General features: G+C 38.7%; 1 protein-coding gene across 1 annotated transcript in view; it reads right to left on the bottom strand.

Moving 5' to 3' along the window:
• The window catches only part of rab11fip4a (RAB11 family interacting protein 4 (class II) a), a 44,883-nt gene that overhangs the window by 22,543 nt on the left and 1,291 nt on the right, over window positions 1–21,049 (bottom strand). Inside the window, exons 2-3 of the mRNA XM_053515433.1 lie at window positions 16,848–16,935; window positions 14,904–14,989 (exon numbers count right to left, since the gene is read on the bottom strand). Of these exons, the coding sequence (XP_053371408.1) occupies window positions 14,904–14,989; window positions 16,848–16,935 (174 nt within the window). The remainder of the gene's footprint in view (window positions 1–14,903; window positions 14,990–16,847; window positions 16,936–21,049) is intronic.

The following is a 21,049-nucleotide window of genomic DNA, read 5'->3' as shown; positions in this document are numbered from 1 at the left end:
TTCTTGCACTGGCTTCCTGTGCAGTTCAGGGTCAAGTTCAAGATCTTGGTAATAGCCTAGAAAGCCCTGAATAATTTAGCACCATCATATATTCCTAAAGCCTAACAATCCAGCATGGTCACTCAGGTCTGGTGATCAGCTTTTACTTACAGCTCCCAATTCTAGATTGAAGAGTCGGAGCAATTGTGGCTTTTTCAGTAGCAGCCCCTAAACTTTGGAATGAGCTGCCCTGTACATCAGGGAAGCTCCTATACTTCGTATTTTTAAATCTATTCCCTAATTTTTATTTATTTATATTTAATTATTTATTTATTGTTTTATTTATGCAATGAGGATGCAGTAGACATGAGGATGGACTTTCTTTTCATTTTATTGTCTTTTTTTACAGTGTGTTTCTATTTGCAGCTATTTTAGAATTGTACAGCACTTTATTCTACTGTGTTGTGTTACATGTGCTTTAAAAAATTTGTGCTTGCAAAAACTTGAGTTTGCATGTTCTCCCAATGCTTGCTGGGTTTCCTCCAGGTACTCCTGTTTCCTCCAACAGTTCAAAGACATGAGGATTAACTGAAATTCCCAAATTGTCCATAGGGTGTGTGTGTGTGTGTGTGTGTGTGTGTGTGTGTGTGTAAATATATTTAAACGTTAGGAAAAAACTGTCATGTGGCATTCATAAAAGTGTCAGAGAGACTTTTTATGTGACACATAATGCTCTGCATGAACGCATTGGTCAGATTTAACACTAAGAAATGACAAACATAAACTTTATATAAGCTATTGATCAAACATGTTTTAAGTTCTTGTGTTCTCTACAGAAGCAGCAACTATGGGTCATTTTCATTTTCATTCTTTTTTCATTCTTTTTTTATTCAGTACTTTGAATTGTTAGGTTGCATTAAAATAGAAAACTCTTACTTTCCTTTAAGTGCAAAAGTAAAAGCCTAATTCATAAATGACTAAAGACAATTACCTTAAATCACACAGTAGGTTTAGCCATGATAAATTACAGCTCTTTTTTACAAAAAAAGCAAGAACCCATAAGATTAGCTCAAGCTAACTAACAACAGCTTACTTACCCCTTAATTTTAGCTAGCACTTGCTATGCTAATAGCTAGCTTTTACCAAACAAACTTTGATGAATACAAAGATTTTGTTAGGAATTCAGGTTTTGTTAGTTTAGTTTAGATTTCTTAATGCTAAAAGTCAGCTTACAAATATACAGCATAATGTACAGGGAAATTTACCATTTTTCAAATTAAAATACATTGGAGGAAAAACGAACATGAAGTTCAGCTTCTTAAAAGGTCATTGTTCTTTGTTACTTCACACCTCTGGTCTGCTTCAATACAGACCATGTCTTTTAGTTTCCAATTACAGAACGATTCCATATTTTACACAACAACTCAAATGCTATGCTAGCATAACGTTAATATGTGTGTGTCATAGGCTGAATACATTCCGAATAGGCCGAATTTGTCACGGATGCATCAGTGACGGGCGTGCACCCAAATCTATTTTTGCCCCCCACTCGGTCCAAAGGGCTCATTACAGAAGCAGCCCATCCTTCTGCAGGTGTGTCAAGGGGCGGGGTCGCTAAGTCTGGCATGGCTGGCGGGAAATATTCATCAACGGACCTCAGGCCTGCTCCACTTTTTAAAAGGTGCTTAGCTCGGGGTCCTTAAGTCTGGCAAAATAGGTTTAGAAATTGGCTGAAAGCGTGCAACACATTAACGAGGTGAGTGACATGCAGGTTGATGTTATGTGCACCACAAACAGGCAAGCGGCTGTTTGATCGCCAGGAAGAAGACTGGTGAAGGGATGCATGAGCCACCCCGGCACTTTAAGTTCCGTTAGGAAGCTAACCATTGCAGCACAATCCACTGAAAGGTCTAAGGCCACTGCCTAAATGTGAAGGGCCCTGTTGCCAGTCAGTAGAGCCGCCCAGATGTCGGATTGGTTGGGAGTGGCCGGCCCGCCGTGACTGCAAAATGCATTATTGAATAGCAAGCGAGAACCGATGTCTACGCAAATCCACTCTGCCACCATCATCGCTTGCCAGCAGCAAGGAGAGTACGTAGTACGGGAAATGGGCAAATACCTCACTGTTTAACGACTGCCTGTTCCCAGTCGCTCAGGTGTCAGATTGTTGTGCTTAACTCACACCAGAGGCCGCGCTGAAAGAGGGCTGGGCACGACTGTAGAATGTGCTATTTAAGGGTCTGCGAGAACTGCTGTCTGAGATCCCTTTCCGTTATTCTGCCAATGATTTTGCCTGCCAGCCTACCTGCCAGCTGGGCACTGCCTCCAGACCTGAACATGCACATCCTTCCTTCTTCCCCACCTTCTTTTCTCGCTCCCTCCTCAAAACTCCTTTTTCTCAATAAAAGTACCCTTTTTTTACGTAAAACCTGGCCTCGTTTTTGTGGTGTTCGTGGTGCACCCCAAACGAAAGTACTAATATTAAATAAATTGAATGTGATGTACTAAAATATAAGTTTTGTAGAATGCTTTCGCTAATAAGGCCTTTTAAACACACACACACCACAGCATACAACACATAATAAGCCCTTTAAACACACGCACACACAGCAACAAGCCTTGTCTTATGAGACGTTCATCCCGCACACAATGCCACTACAGCAAATACCACACATTCACACACACACACACACACACACACACACACACATACTGTACATATACACACACACACACACACACAATTTTTTAAAACCAAAATTGAATTTATTGTTTATTGAATTTATTAATTGTATTGAATTTGTCATTTGTTTATGTGATGTTCTCTAGACAGAAGGGTTTTAATGTTTGTTTGTTTTTTACTTTTACAGTTAACAGCTTTATTAACATTAGGTAAAGTATCATGGTTACAATACTTTGCATATAACTGCACAGTTCCATTTGGTGTCACATACAAAGAAAGGAGATGGATGAACAAATCTTAACACCCACTCATGCAAACACACACATACACACAGAACTTGTGATCTAGCATTGTGATCCTGTTCTGAACTTACAACAGGCTTTGTCCTCCATTTTGCATACAAAACTGCATTAGGCTGCGGCATCGCCTACTGAGTAAACTTGATCTTCCATGTGGTGCTCAGTTATCTGAATCCACTAAAGCTCATAAAGTAAGAGAACATGCGGAGGGGAGGCAAAACTCACATTTCCGAGGTTGAACGACTGTAGAGAAAAGTGCTGATGTTTCATGATGTTTTTTTAGACTGCGTTCAATGAGCAATTACCCTCCTGTCGAGACTCTAATAGTGAATTACAGGTTCTGCTGCTGCTGCTGCATTACTTTGCTGACGGAATATAACGGAGATGACAATGTGCACTGTCTAATAACACGACCCATTATCTCAGCCATGGCTGGAGCTGGTTTTCTTGTTTAGAGTCCATCCATTTCCTGTTATACCAAAGCACTGATTCTGGCCTGAGAGGGTGTTGATTGAGTAAGGAACGAAACACGAAGGTGGCATGCTGTTACATGAAAATAATCTACGATAAGGTGGTGTCATGAAAGGCAAAATATTTTTTCAATAAGAGCATAATGTTTTTTTACTTCATTGCATGACTAAATGAAAAAACATTTTTCACTGTTCAATAAGTGACCTTTTTAATTGTTTATATTGCATTTTAACCACTCATAGTTACAGTAGTAAGTTAAGTTCAGCCTTTATTGTTCACATGCATTACTGCACAGTGGAATTCTTCATTCTTCATCTAGTAGGCAGGGGTCAGATTGCAGTGTCAATCATTTTATGGCGCCACAGGGGCGAATGCCTTGTTCAAAGGCCCAACAGCATTAACCACTGACCTTCTCATGAGTAACTCAGAGCCAACACAACATGAACCCCCTCCTTAACCCCCAAACCACCCCCTAGATCACCCCCGCTTGGATCAACCACCTCCTAGATCACCCCCGCTTGGATCAACCACCTCCTAGATCACCCCCGCCTGGTATCACAAGATACTTAATTCAATAATTAAATTACAGAATAGTTCCCATTATCACCTACACTGATCATCTATAACACCACCATCTAAATGTATGTCCCCCCTTTTGACACCAAAACATCCCATCAAGCATGGACACCACTTTCTAAACATGATTCTGCTGATCTGCTGATTTGAGAACTCCCTTAAAGTGTGTGTGTTAATGCTCCAGCAGAAATACCTCCAGTTTTATGATTATTCTTCCTAAAATTCACTATTTCTGTTTCTGTGTAAATGAGCAACGGCTGAGAAACTGCCAGCAGAGAATTGTGGATCTGGGCCACAAGCCAGAGGAAGGTATTTTGTCATATGAGGTTACAATAGGAGAAAAAATCTAATTGGCTTGTTTAAGCCTGAGCCAATACAATAATGAAAAAAAAGGACAATACACACTGTGCACACTGTGTGAGCCCCATCTGATTGTCTAAACATGACTGAAAAGTGAATTTTGCGTAATAGGTGCCCCTTAAGTGTGACTACAAAGAGAATATGTTGGTGAGAAAACTTTGTAAACATTACACAACAATAAATCTAACTACAGTATAAATGCAGAAACTGTGACTAAATATGCAATATAATAAAAGAATCTGCATTCTATCTGAGACGCATCACACCACCCACTGTGGATTCTTGTGCTGTCTCAGAGTGCTTTATTGAATTTACAGGGCTATTAGAATAAACATTCAGAAGTTTATTACTGCAAGGAAGGTATGTAAGAGAGAAATTCAATTTGGGTTTCTCTGTTCTTTTTTTATGTTTCTTGCTTACTTTTCTTCTCACTGTGTTTCTTTCTGGTTTGTTTTACATATTCTTGGAAACAGCATGTAACCCGGGTGCAATGTAATGTTTGGTCCCCCGATGGTAAAGCTCAACTAATAGCCGTCACTTTCAGATGAACGTTAAACTCCCAGCAGGACTGACAAGGAGGAATTTCAATGGAAGTCATGCTATTGTTCCCTGACCTTTACACACACACACACACACACACGCACACACACACACACACAGCACACACAGCAAGTGGTCTCCCAAGACTCCACTCAATCAGCATATGCACAAGGACGATATGTAGAAGAGAACACACACACACACACACACACACACACACACACACACACGCACCTGCAACGTACACAAGGAACAGAAAGTGCAAGGTGAGAATACATCTAAAAAAGAAACTTTGTCCAAAAAAGACACACACACTCAATTATATAGTGTTGATAGCTTTAAAAATATTACAAATTAAAAAGTTAAGCTTTCAAATTAATTCACATAGGGGCAACACTGATGACAATATCCAGTTGCTGGCTGCAAAAGGTGGACCTTACGGTTGCTGTCCAATCAGTTTCAAATTAAAGGACACCTATTATAAAAAAAATCCTTTTTTTAGTCATCCAAATGGATCTTTAGTGTGTGTGAGTGGTACATGTTATTGTATTGGCCTGGGTTTAAACTGGCCAATTGAAGGTATCCCCTATTGTGACCTCATATGAGATGATACCATCTGCCAGCTTGTTGCTCAGCTCTACTGTTCTCTGGTGTGGTCGTGGCTCATCAGTACCTCATTTACATACTTACTGAAACGATGCATTTGAAGTATAAGTAAAATAAAAAGAGGTGTTGCTATGAAATAAAAAAACGTTTAATAAAAATATGAAATTCGTAGTTGTTGAGTTTTTTTTTTTTAAATGCAATATTGGAAAGGTATTTCAATTAGAGTGTTAAGGAAGTCAATCAGAGCAACACTAGCCAATCAGCATGAGTAAACTCATGTTTGCAGAATAGGGCATTTAATGCCTTCCTGCATCTTTTGATGCATCAGGAAGACCTAGTGTATCTAGTGTTTTAAATGTAAATGCCTGAATCTCAAATGTAAAAAGAAAGAAAATCACAGATAAATAAACTTCTAATATGGACAATCACATTTAACAGAGTCATCTGAACTGCCAGAACGTACTTGGCAGAATATCTTGGTATAAAATCTTTAACCTCAACAACAAGAGAGTCAAACAATGGGGTCACTAACAGCAGTTCAAGAACAGAGACTAGACAATAAGCTCTCTCTCTCACACACACACACACACACAAATGCACAAAGCCTCACATACATACACACAAGCTAATTAGCATTCCAATAGTTTGTCCTCATTCCCCTGTCACAGATTACCACACAGTTCAGACTCGCCTTCATTCAGTAGCACTGGGCTGACTGGGTTTCATTTAAATTCCACTAAAATCACACACGTTTAAGCTAAACAGTTCGGTTATGTTGTTAAAACACAAGAAATAACTTGTTAAATCATCGCCTGTCAAGGTAACATGAGAAATGTCTCTGAGTGAAGAGTTACTTCGCAAAGGTAATGAAGTGTGACATGAGCTCCGTTAGGCTTTGACTTCAGGTCATACGCCTTTATCACCTCGCGTCCTTAAGCTTCAGCTCAGGCCTAATTTATGTGCTGTACTAATCTCAAACTCTTAAGTGATCAGCTTGTTATGTTGCCGTCCATGCTCAGAAATTTTACGATAAGAGTCTTTTAGCATTGGTCTGTGTGAGGAGTTGTATCTGTACACTGTTGCAAAATGAAATGCACTCATATAGTGTTTGGGAAACACACTGATGAAGAGATTTAAGTTATATTATAGAATTATAGAATTATAGAATTATACATCATGTCAGAAGATTCACAGCCCAACATTTATGACAAAATATGTATATGATTTTTAATCTATTTTAATTAGGTAAACAATATGGTGTTTATTAGGGATGGGATTTACCAAGGACCATCCCGATATCAAAAATACGTACCTAGGTGCTGATTCAATTTGTTATGCATCACGATTTTATACATATCTTTATTCTGTATACATTTTTTCTTTTTAGAATTTGTTACAATTCTAAGTAAATTTTTCCAATAAAAAAAACCACCCACTGGTGGTGCTGCGCTACCTACCACCTCCAAAGCAAACATATAAATAAAATAAATTAATTCTAACAAAAAAAGGATTTAGAAGTCATCGTAGCAAAATCTCTAGTGTTTAAATTATATTACATTTCCTTTAACTTCATTGTGTTGAGTAGGTTGATGTTTTATATTAAAAGCTTAAAGCAGTCTGAAGCTGCAGCAATGCGATAAGGGAAAAATATAATCTGCAAATTTGTGCTTGTTGATCACCAAACTGGCATGTAAAGTGTATTAATTGCAGGACAGGACAGGAACTATTTCCTCTGGTATCTTCATTGCACACTCTTGTAATTAGCTTAAATTGGTGTCCAAGGCCATTTGTGCTCACACCGTAGCACAGGAAAGACTACAAGGTGTTGCAAATCGACCTGCAGCCAACTGAGTAACATCACGACTTTATCTTAATCATAAGTCATGCTCTGATGATAATAATTTCGATTTGCTAATAATAAAGTTCGATTTGCTAACTTTAAAGTTTGACTCAATCTTTTATCGCTGCAAATTTTTTTTGGACATGTTTTTTCCTCTAGACGGATGGCGCCCTTTCTCTTCAAACAACGCACCGATGATGGGGCTCTACTGCATTAAAGATGCCAATGTGTAGAACAAAGTGCCAAACAGTATTCTATGTTGAAGAATACTAGGCTGAAGACTTTCTTTCTAAAGTAGCCAGAGCCGGCTTGCACTGGATGGTGATGCATGTACAGTATGTAGCAGGTGAGGTGTGGTTCGGCATGAAATTAAGGTAATGACAGCCGATATCAATATGATTTCTCATTATCACAGTCATTAAACAGTGAGCTGAGCCTGTATAAGCATGGCTGTAAAGTGAGCAAAGCCAAAGCTGAGCAGAAGTGGTGATTACTGATTGTGTAAAAGTTACTGATTGTGTATCATACAGTACCATGCGACACGAGCATGTATAAACTGCTGTTGTGTGGGAGTGGCCTGCTGCCAGGATTATTATAACCAAAGTCCTCGATATAGACAGATGACATTTTAGATTTAGATTTCGGACACTGAATAAGATTGGACGAATCAGACAAAAGAGACAGTTCTAAACACACACACACACACACACAGGACTTAAACAACAGAGCCTGCTCGTATGCCGCACCCGTTATCTCTCCCACTCTCAATCTCTCTCCCACTCTCTTCCTTACCCTCGGAGTCAGGATGGAGTGGTTGCTCCCTCCCTCTCTCATCCCTCCATCGTCCGTGGACATTCAGTGCTCGTCCTTCTCTTGCTCCAACAGGTGAGACCAATGGATTAAAATCCGCACCACACGCACAGACACGCGCACACATGCACTCTCTGCAGCTCACCTCCTACACACGCGGGCTCAGAGCGTCCCACAGCTTACACACCCACATGTACAAGCAAACTCATACATACACGCTGCCCCTAAGCTTACACGCCGTTACCAGGCACGTCCAAACATGCGTGCACACACACTTGCACACACACACACACAGGATGCCAATGATCTGCCAACAGTTGTTGCGTTCTGGCCACTCCTTCCCTCTCTCTCTCTCTCTTTTTACCTCACACACTCTGCTGTTGCTAGGCAACTATTCAGTTGGGCCATCCCCTGACATCAACTAGAGCGTGTGAGCTTTCCACTGCTCACACTTACACACACGATTCAACGTTCAATCTTCGACACAGATTAGCTGTGATTAGCCACATACCATCTCTACACAGTATACGTGAATAGAAGTTAGAGATAATGATGTTTATTAGTTATATTTGAATATAGTGAAATGTACAGTAGCAGCATTATAATGGAACAATCCACTGTGTAACATGAAAAAATTTATGTTGAAATATTCATGAGGTGCTAAGTGACTCTGGTGCTAATTTATTGGTTGGTTCTGTGTTTTCGGAATTCCTAATTAGCAAAAGTTAGGGTTCGTTTACCGCACTGACAACACAAAGAGACATTGTTGTGCAGTTACAATGGTGTTCAATAGCAATAACAGGTTTAAAAGCTAAAAAATAACAATCAGCTCCTACAAATAAAGCAAAACACAAAAGCAATGAGGCAACAATGCTAAACACTAAGCCACCATATCACCTCATCATACTTCAACATTAAGTAAATGTTGTCTAAAACATCTCTATCTTTTATACCGCTTATCATGGAGGCCTGGAGACTCTCCCAGACACATCCTAGTTAGGAATGTTAATTTACTTAATCTGCATCTCTTTGGACCGTTGGAGGAAACCAGAGAACACCTAGGAAACCCACCAAGCACTATAAAAACACACAAACTCCACGCACACAGAACCAAGTTTTAAGCCCTTTACCCTGGAGGTGAACCCAGAACTTTTACCTATCACTAAGACTATGCCATAGTATCTGTGACTCCACACCCTCGACAATGAGAACTCGGCATGGGTAGCTCAGTGGTTAAGGCAATGGACGACGGTTCAGCAGATCCCAGGTTCAAACCCCACAACCACCAAGTTGCCACTGTTGGGCCCTTGAGCAAGGCCCTTAACTGCTCAGATGTATGATGGGATAAAAAAATGTAAGTAGCTCTGGATAAGCGTGTCTGGTAAATTTAACTCCAAAGGATTCATCCTTATTAAAAACTGAAAGTTACATGGCAGCCATTTTTTTTTTTATTCATATGCACCCAAATTGCTATCCACAGTTGGCATTCCTAACATTACTCACAGTGGCCTAGTCTACATAATAAAATGTGACATTTTATAAATATTAACCCAGTGTAAGAATGTATCCAGTGATGCAAACTTTAAAGCACTTTTTGTAAGTGGTTCTGGATAAAAGCGTATGCAAAATGCCTAAATGTACATGTAAATTAAAAAAATATAGTGTTCCTGAGCTGGCATTAATATCATTAAGAATCAGAGCTGTTAGGTCAGGTTTTATATTTAAAGAAATCAACACATCTTATTGAAGAAAAAAACAACAATGCAACAACAAATTAGCAGAGAACCCGGATTAGGTGATAAAAATATCCACACTGAAAGTGACCAGGTGTGAGAAAATACGTGTGGGAATCTTGTCTTACATAGATATGGATCGGGAAATCACAGCAGACTTATAGCAAGCTAAACCTTTCCTCAAATAAAAGCATTACAAGGACTTCATCTTACATTCTGGACGGTCTTATGTGCAGAAAAGTATGTGACACTTTATGGCTATTATTGGTTGGAACAGCAGTGTGAGAAAACAGGAGACATTTTTCATTCTCTTACCACACTACATCAGTTCTGCCCCAGTTTCCAGTTTCCCATAATTCCCAGGTGGTAAGTGCACACACATTTACTGTACCCAGAGGGATGTTAGGACATGGATGTATATCATAATGAAAGAGAAGTTAAGGTACAGAGAGGTAGAGAAGATTGAGAATAGATAGATAGATAGATAGATAGATAGATAGATAGATAGATAGATAGATAGATAGATAGATAGATAGAGCTAACACATGGGAGTGATGGAGGGAACATACACAGTGCTTGTGTTATTTCAGTGCAGGTGTGGTTCATCGATACCACTTCCTGTTCACACATCGAAAATAAACTCATGTTACTCATGAGCTACACAAATGCACACACAAAAACACGTAAGATATGACCTTCACACACATGAACACACATCCAGTGATAATAGAGCTATCAGTGCACTGAATCATTGTGGCCACTGTAACTAACATATAACTGTGTTACTCTGTAGTGTGTGGATGTAAGGGTAGTGACTGATCCTCAGGGCTTTAATCTTTCTATAAAGAGACACACACGCACACACACACACACACACACACACACAGTCGGCTCTCTTTGTATTCTCAATGTCGGTGAAGGTCATAATCCATTCGTCTGTATCTTCTCGCCTCTGATCTGATTCTCTACAGCTGATTTACACACATTGCCACAAAGCATGTTTATATTTAAACAGATGTGAGCTAAGACTGAACCATCACTGGAACATCACCACGTTTCTCTGTAACATTTTTAAACAGCACTATCATCTAGTGTATTTACACTATAATTATTGAACGAATTAACCGATAAGACTTTAAAACTATGAAATGTCGAGGTAAGGTCAATATTTATGCAGGGGAAGTTCTGTGTTTAGTGATGCACTACACAGCAGCTGAAATTGATTTTCTATGCTCCAGATTTCAATGCAAATTGCCTGCATGCAGTTCACGCCTGCAAGGTTGCCAGATTTTGTTTCAATTAAGGGGTCTAAAACAGGAATTATTCAACAGTGGCTTTAAATATAACTATTTATTTTATTTATTTTTTATTTATATAGAGCGCATAAAAATTAATTCTGTAATTTAATTCAGGAGGTGAAAATCTCTCAAATTTCACAGGAGTGGTACTGAAGAAAAGACAGGAGGCAGAGTTGGAGGTAGCAGAGCTAAAGATGTTGAGGTTCTCTTTGGGTGTGACAAGGATGGAAACATTAGGATCAAGAATGAGTTTATCAGAGGGACAACCCATGTTAGATGTTTTGGAGATAAAGTCAGAGAGGCCAGATTGAGGTGGTTTGGACATGTTCAGAGGAGAGATTGTGAATATATTGGTAGAAGGATGCTGAGGTTGGAACTGCCAAACAGGAGGTCTAGAGGAAGACCAAAAAGGAGATTTATGGATGTAATGAGAAAGGACATGAAGTTAGTTGGGTTGAGAGAAGAGGATGTAGAGGACAGTGTTTGGTATAATGTGTTACAAAGTACGCGGATTACTTTTTTGATGTAACGAGTAATCTAACGCATTGGGTCCGCCATTTAAGTACTCATTTTTTTTTTTATGTAATCCTTTATTCAGAAAATTTATGTGATCTGTGAGCCAAACAGAAATCATTCCCAATCCGTTACTGCGTGTGTAAAAGTTGTCCCACAAGCCCCGTCCTCGATAACCCGCCCCCCATCTCTGTTATTCCTGCTGTTCTACCCCTATCTCACCTATGCGGTTTGACAATGCGAGGACCAACGCACAGAAAGATAGAAACCTAATCACAGCGTCAAAACTCGCGGTGAATCATGATAAACCGTACTTACGGCCACCACGCGAAACCATGTAGGTGAAATAGGGGTATTAGTAGTTAACAGATTATGAGCCAAACTTCGCTAAGTAATGACAGTAGAATAATTATAAAGGTCTTGACTACAACAACATGCCTGAGGAATCACAAAGGAGTTTTCATTTTCTGGAATGGAAAAGTACTTGAACTAGTTACTTTTATCAGAAAGTAACGCTGTAATGTAACTGATTACTTTTTTATGATAGTTATGTAATTAGTTACTTTAAAAAATAACGTCCGCCAACACTGGTAGAGGATATAGTTAGATAAAGGCAGATGATTCGCTGTGGCGACCCCTGAAAGGGAATAGCCGAAAGACAAAGAAGAAATGCTTTTATTGACAGTTACAGTAGGTTTATGCAAAGAGTCAATATTTACAGTGTTGACCCTTCTACTTTATATTTGCACATTTTTCTTTGCTGTTGTAACATAGAAATTTCCGCATTGTGGGAGAAATAAAGGTATATCTTATCTTAACTTTTTTAAGACCTCTGCAATTCTGGCAATCAACTTCTGGCCCACATCCTGGCCCACATCCTGACTGATGGCAGTCCATTCTTGCTTAATTAATATTTTGGAGTTGGTCAAAATTTGTAGGGTTTTGTTTGTCCAGCCGCCTCTTGAGGATTGACCACAAATTATCAATGGGATTAGGGTGTGGGCAGTTTCCTGGCCATGGGCTCAAAATTTCAAGTTACTATATGACTTTTACCTTATGGCAAGGTGCACCATTATGCTCGATGAAGGGTTTGTTATCACCATACTGTCCTTGGATAGTTTGAGAAGTTGAGGAAGCTGAGGATGTTTGCGTACCATTCTTTATTCATGGCTGTGTTCTTCGGCAAAATTGTGAGTGAGCCTACATTTTGGCTGAGAAGCAACCGCACACATGAATGGTCTCAGGAGGTTTTACTGTTGGCACAACCAAGGACTGATGGGGATCTTGTGTAAGATGACCATTAAGGAAATTAGTCTGTGGCACTGCTGAGGCATTATTGTACTGACGACCAGGTTACTTTGATTGCAGCTGTATTGTTGGGTCGGTTGTTTCTCATCTTCGTCTTGACAATACCCCATAGGGAATCAAGTCAGGCGAGGTGGCTAGCCAATCACGCACAGTAATATCATGGACAGCACACCTGTCCTGCTAGAAAAGGAAATCAGCATCTCCAGAAAGCTTGACAAGCATAACAAGCATGACATGCTCTAAAATCTCCTGGCGTTGTACCTGATAAAACACAGTGGACCAACACCAGCAGGTGACATGGCACCCCAAACACATCACAGACTGTGAAATCTTCACACTGGACTTCAAGCAACTTGGATTCTCCAGACTCTGGGACCTTGCTTTCCAAATAAAATGCAACATTTACTTTCATCTGAAAAGGACTTTCACTGACCAACGGTCCAGTCCTTTTTTCCTTAGCCCAGGTAAGACATTTTTGACATTGTCTTTTTCTTCCCTGATGGCACAGGCATGTTTCAGGACTCAAATTGTAAAAAAAAAAAAAATGGTTCTGGTTGCAGGAGTAATCATTTTCATACATGAACTGCATGTGTGATGCATTGTCTGCTGTAATCAAAGCTAAAGGTGTCTAAATGAAATCTTGAGTGTGCTTTACTTAACTTTTTTTTTGGCCAGAGTGTGTATGTGCAAAGCTTAATGAAGACACAAAATGCTGATGCTCTATCATGCATTTAATTAAACCCATAGTTGCAGGATAAGCAGACCAAGCCATAATCTGCTAAACTGACAGCTCATTTGAAGTGTTCCTAACTTTATGCAGAAATAATTTGTTCCCCAAAATGATAAGCAGTGTCTCAGAATAAGATGCTATCTAATCTGACATCCAATCTTATACATTGCATAAATATTCAGTACATTGCTTTCCATAAAAACAATCCTCCCTGTAGTGTGCCACACTGCTGACCACTATGTGCATGTGCAGATTTGTAGATTCTTGAATTCATATTAGCTCGTTAACATATAGCACAGCCATGCCATGGGTCTCTCTTAATAAACTAGCCAGCTATGTTCATAAGTATGACACCGATTGATATGTGTCAGGTAATGACCACAGAAAGCTCTTAGCTTGGTACTTTCGTTTTTTTCTTTTGCTTCATTGCTACACATACACACATACCAGCACCATAAACAATACCATGACAATTTCATTAGATGTATGATGTCTTGTCTAGATAGAAAACACTGTGAGGACAGTTATATAACCACACAACAGTTTACCACAACAATTTCCTTTATCCTTTCAGTCTTTTATTTTGCTCTCTCCCAGAGAATCCTTCCCTTCTTTGTATTGTAAATATTAACACTTTAAATTTTAATTATTCAATTTTCAACCTTAAACTTTCCTCATCACTTCCAGGCTCCTGCAATTGTAGCCAGTCCCCACTAGATGTCAGTGTTCAGGAAAAAAAAATCTAGTTTTTAGACTTTTTAAACATTCCTTTATTTAAACACTGACACCTAGTGGTGACACAGACAAATACCCTGGGTTTTGTGCGCGCGTGTGTGTGTGTGTGAGTGTGCTGATGTACATGTACACTTGTTTTTGTGGGCAGGACATTAAAATTGATTATTTGATTGCTCAATAAATGCTTAGGGAGTGAAGTCCTAAAATAGCTTCTTCCTAGCATCCTCCAAATATCTCTCATACACACATCAGGTTCTACCCAAAACAAATCATTCATCTTCTCATAACAAGTTATTAAGTATTGTAAAAGTCACTTAAATGGTACTAGCAAGTGCAATATTTAAGGCTGCCTGACTTTTTTTAACTAATTTAAATGAAATATGAGCACTTAAGACATCACACACTCAGAGGCATTTTCCTACCTGATAGTAGAAGTTGTTGTCTGTTTGATATGTGTGTGTGTCCATGGTGGGTGAATCCAGAATGTTCTTCAGGATCTCGTCATAGCCTGTATTACAAAAGACGAAATCTTCTGTTCAGTTTGAGTCATAATGCCAATATTCTATGATTTTGCTGAAATATGATTTCGTTAAGCAGAAAAAAAAACACAACGGATCACTTGATTACAAAACTATACTGTTTTTTTTTTTAGCCTTTATTAGGTAAATGTACTGGAAAAAAGGAAAAAATCATCCCCTCGCTTTTGATGTCATGTAACAATAATTTAGGATAAATTAGTTAAAACTTCAGTAGAAAAGAAGGAAGATAAAATATAATAGGCTACCTGAATCACTCTATATAATATACAGCTTATTTTAGTCTCAGTAGTATACACTAATAATATGACTAAATAAAATATTTGCATACTCTAATATTTTATTAAGCCACCTGTAGTTCTGATCTCGGAGCATAAAAAATATTATTACACATGAATTTGGTGGTTGCTAATTCATTAAAATAATAATATATTTTTTTATGCTCCGAGAACCCTTTGTTCTCAATCTGAGTCCTGGAATATGCCCATGCTTTTTGTGGCAAGGTGAAACCTTATATAGGAGCATATGAGGTTTTCAGCTGACTTAATTTTATTGCCACATAACATTTCTGAAATGGCAATTTTTTTTCAGGCAGTATATTTTAGTTAGCTTTTACTTGCCAGCTCAGATATGTCAAATGTCATTGCCTCCCAACCTGAAATGTAATGTTCCATCTTCCAGAAAATTCCAAGTCTAGCTGGTCATCAATGTAATTTTAGTACCCTTGGCATAATCGGTTATGTGAAGAAAAAAAAAAGTTTACTATTCACAAAAAAAAAACACTCCTCAGACCCATTCACAGAGACACAACAGCACTCCTAAGTGCACTAGCATGAATTAATAAGAGCCTGGAGGCTTTTAGCTGATATGGTTGTGTGTGTGTGTGTGTGTGCATATGTTTGTGTAAATGAATGTACAGTGTGTAACTGTGTTCACCTGGGGCCTCATTAGTACCTCATAGGCACCAGGAGATAAGCTCCAAAAACACACAACCAAACACACACCAAATCTCCTTTGGGTCAGTTACTGTAGTGTGCTGCTCGGCTACATCAGTGGAGTTTCTAAACATTTACAACAACAAAGCATAGAGTTACTGCTAACAAAATATTAAGCATTGAACTGTAGGCAATCGACTGGCACATTGATGATGCAAATAATACATATTTTGTATACTGTATGTACTGTACATACAGTATTTGATATACATTTGTCAGGAATCGAGCAGACATTTTTTGTTGTCAGAACATTGTGGTGATGTTAATTTGCAAGTTTACAGTCATTGAGACAACGTTTGTGTTTAGTTGTTTTTATAAGTTAGAATTACTTGATGAAATGTTGTTAGTTAACTTCTTGTATAAGTTTGAATCCTAAAAGAGTAAAATGTATAGCTAGTGGACTATGTAGGGTGTACAATCCATTGTTCCACACACCAAGTAGTTCTTTCGATCAGGGGTTAAAGACGGAGTTTAGATTCAGCCTTGTGTAAGAAAATAGTCTCCACTGTATCTTCTAACAGACAGTTCGTTTTGGCAGGCGGCTGCTCTTCCTTCTTTCCAGTACTGCAGACCTCACAGGCCTACTTTCACTCATGCTGGAAACTAACAGTTAGTGTATTTAACAACTGTTAGAAACCCTGTGATATGGAGTGCTACTTGTAGTTAAGCGCTCCAGTGCTGTTCTGCTCTCTATCACCACACGTGGAAGGCCACAAGTCAGATTACCCCGTTGGAACTAAGAGAATCTTTTACACACTGACCCTCTGTAGCAGGATAATAAGATCACATATGATGTGTATAAAGGTAAATGAGAGAAAAGGTGTCACACTGTTACCTTTAATGGCAAACACCCCATGACAGAAGTCTTTAAAGCTGATCTTGCCATTAGCATTTGGGTCCAGGCACTCGGCAAACTTTTTTATCTGTAAAAGAACGAAGAGGAAGAATAAACAGAAGTGCACAGAGTGCTGTAAAGAAAAATAAGTTGCCTGATTGCATGTATTTGTTTTACCATCATTTAATGGTAAAAGACTAAGCTTTAAAATAAACTGTATATATTTAGATATAGAAATCTTTATAGGTGGCACGGTGGTGTAGTGGTTAGCCCTGTTGCCTTGCACCTCCAGGGCCCGGGTTCGATTCCCGGCCAGGTTCTCATGTTCTCCCTGTGCTTGGTGGGTTTCCTCCGGGTACTCCGGTTTCCTCCCACTTTCCAAAGACATGTAGGCAAGGTTAATTGACGTTCCCAAAATTTGCTCGTGGTGTGTGTATGTGTGTGTGCCCTGCGATGGATTGGCACCCTGTCCAGGGTGTACCCCGCCTGGTGCCCTAAGCCTCCTGGGATAGGCTCCAGGCCTCCGCAACCCTGAATATAGGATAAAGTGGTATAGAAGATGAGTGAGTGAAAAATCTTCATCATGACATTTGTTAAGGAGGTAGCATTCATAGCTAACAACATAGATAATATTACAATAAGGGCAGGAATGCAGTGTGAGAGTTAGATATAAGAATTCAAAAGGGTTCAACACAGGGATTCCAAGGGCATGCCTGAGAAATGGCTCATTAAATGTACAGAAATTAATAGCAAAATCAAAATGTAGGTGAAAAATATTGCACATATATATATATATATATATATATATATATATATATACTCACCTAAAGGATCATTAGGAACACCTGTTAAATTTTTCATTAATGCAATTATCTAATCAACCAATCACATGGCAGTTGCTTCAATGCATTTAGGAGTGTGGTCCTGGTCAAGACAATCTCCTGAACTCCAAACTGAATGTCAGAATGGGAAGGAAAGGTGATTTAAGCAATTTTGAGCGTGGCATGGTTGTTGGTGCCAGACGGGCCGGTCTGAGTATTTCACAATCTGCTCAGTTACCGAGATTTTCATGCACAACCATTTCAACCATTTCAAAGGAGAATAAGCCGACTGATTCAAGCTGATAGAAGAGCAACTTTGACTGAAATAACCACTCGTTACAACGGAGGTATGCAGCAAAGCATTTGTGAAGCCACAACACGCACAACCTTGAGGCGGATGGGCAACAACAGCAGAAGACCCCACCGGGTACCACTCATCTCCACTACAAGTAGGAAAAAGAGGCTACAATTGGTGAGCACGAGCTCACAAAAATTGGACAGTTGAAGACTGGAAAAATGTTGCCTGGTCTGATTTCTGTTGAGACATTCAAATAGTAAAGTCAGAATTTGGCGTAAACAGAATGAGAACATGGATCCATCATGCCTTGTTACCACTGTGCAGGCTGCTGGTGGTGGTGTATGGGTGTGGGGGATCTTTTCTTGGCACACTTAAGGCCCCTTAGTGCCAATTGGGCATCGGTTAAATGCCACAGGCTACCTAAGCATTGTTTCTGACCATCCATCCCTTTATGACCACCATGTACCCATCCTCTGATGGCTACATCCAGCAGGATAATGCACCATGTCACAAAGCTCGAATCATTTTGAACTGGTTTCTTGAACATGACAATGAGTTCACTGTACTAAAATGACCCCCACAGTCACCAGATCTCAACCCAATAGAGCATCTTAGGGATGTGGTGGAATAGGAGCTTCGTGCCCTGGATGTGCATCCCACAAATCTCCATCAACTGCAAGATGCTATCATATCAATGAGCTAACATTTCTAAAGAATGCTTTCAGCACCTTGTTGAATCAATGCCACGTAGAATTAAGGCAGTTCTGAAGGCGAAAGGGAGTCAAACACCGTATTAGTATGGTGTTCCTAATAATCCTTTAGGTGAGTGTAAATATATATTATACATTAATATATATTAAATATATAAATATAGATTTTGATGTACTCCTCCTAGGAAATTTATATAATCGCTAACAAACTGAGCCTATGTGATTACAACAGTGTTGGGGGATGTTACTTTTTAAAGTAACTAATTACATTACAAAATTACTGTCACTAAAAAGTAATCAGTTACATTACAGCGTTACTTTCTAATAAAAGTAACTAGTTAGAGTACTTGGCAATGGTATTTTCTGTCCATTGCAGAATGGTTCATGCCTTAAGTTCCATGCGTTTTATGATTGAATAATCCACAGGTCACTGTGTGGCTTAACAAACAAAAAACCTTCCTCTGAAACGGCTCAGGACTGAACTGAAAATGATAACTGGACTTAAAAAGTCCTTCAGGAGGTCTGGAGCACTTGGCTTTTTGGAAGAGAAATATGAAGAAATGATGGGTGGTTTAAGACTTTTACACTGTACAGTCTTTTAGGAAGCCTGATGTTGGCACACTAGGGAGCATGTAATTTATTGGAACTTGAGACATACCAGATTGGTCATTTACCACTTACTGTAGGCTCTAATGAAGTGTTGCACTGCATTTAAAGTTTATGTCGGGGCAAACAGTACAGATTTATAAGCCAGCTATTTTCCTGAGTACTAAATCCTCCATCAGCTGTGGCATCTGAGGACTTACAGCCATACACACAAGGTCTGGTCCATTCTCCATGTACATGCTGCCATTTCTTTTGTATTCATTTGATTGCTTTGTTTTATTTGTCCTAATTTATGATTTTGCTTTCTTTGTTTTTTTTTCCATATTTTTTTATTCTTGTCATCAATAGAGAATAACTGAGTTTCATAAAACTGTTTCATAATAACTGTTTTGTCATTCATAAGTGCTGATCTCTTGCACTAGCATGAGAAAGCATTTTTTTGATAGAAGCTCCAAAACACTTCTATACTGTAGGTACGTAGCTCTGGAAAAGGGCAAAGCAATTAACAGAATAATCCATTTCCACTCAGGAGCGAAATCGGAACTCTTGTTTTTTAAAACACAGGATTTTTATGAATACCTAATTTTCTTCAGTAAATGTTCCAAGGAATTAATTATGAACACATTTGTTTGTATCTATCCTGATAAATGAGGCCCATTGTTGGTCCTTGTGCTCCCTAACTGATGAATCAGTAAACACTTCATGATTGCAACATCTGTTTGTGAAGAAAACAGTGAAGTTTAGTGAGTTCTAGTAAATCAGCATCTCTTTTCTTATTTTATCCTATAAGAAATTTGTCCTTGTATATACTATAGTTTAATATATTACATAACATTACATACCATAGTATTACAGTAGTACTTTAGACATTACCAGTGTATGCACCACATGACCTTAGAGATTAGCAGGGTAGGTACTATGGCACTTCAGTGGGTGTAACACAATGCTTTGGTTAATAACATGGTACTTATTTAGTACAACAGTGGGTACCAAGTTAAGCATGTATCTAATATGGTATATGGTTTGTACATACTGTATCTTATTAGATATGTTAATATATACTACTGGTATAGGATAGTACAGGCAGTAGCAAAATATTGTTTAATGTATTTTTGAAAGGATCCTGGTACATGTTCCATAATACCATACTACAGTACATGGCATAACCATGTACCTTACAATAGTACATGCAACAATGTATCAAACTAGGTACCTATACCATGGTGAAAAAAATTATACTCCTCTGTTCAAGACAAACCAAAATCTTTGCTAAATGTGACTGCGATGCATGCCTGTTTTAAGCACTTATTGATAGATACATAATTAAGTGAATCAAACACATTGTAAATCTTTATATAGTCAAAGTTGCATAATTATAAAACATGTATTTGTGTACTAAACCTGCACAAATTTTGTATTACATTTAATGTTTGCTGTGCTGTGTGGGAAAATTCTACTGCTATTCTGGTCTCTGAGAGCCTGTAGGCTTTGCTATTCATCATGCCACTAAATGTGTAAATGAAAACACATTAAACGCTTTACTTGCCAAAGAAACTACATCTTAATCAACTGCACAAGTGTTCCAATGTGGTGCTTTTACACTGTTACACAAACACCATGAGTACAATGAGAAATATTCCTTTTTTTTTTAACTGCAGGATATACAGATTGTTTTATAACATTTCTTTTTGTACATCATTAGACTTTGTTCTGGGACAATGCAATTTCTCCTCCAGCATCAATAAAGACTTGACTGTCTAATCCGTC

The sequence above is a fragment of the Clarias gariepinus genome, chromosome 16 (genome assembly GCF_024256425.1).
Source record: "Clarias gariepinus isolate MV-2021 ecotype Netherlands chromosome 16, CGAR_prim_01v2, whole genome shotgun sequence".
Classification (NCBI taxonomy): domain Eukaryota; kingdom Metazoa; phylum Chordata; class Actinopteri; order Siluriformes; family Clariidae; genus Clarias; species Clarias gariepinus.
The sequence above is the reverse complement of the archived record's forward strand: the minus strand, read 5'-3'. Positions and strand labels throughout refer to the sequence as shown.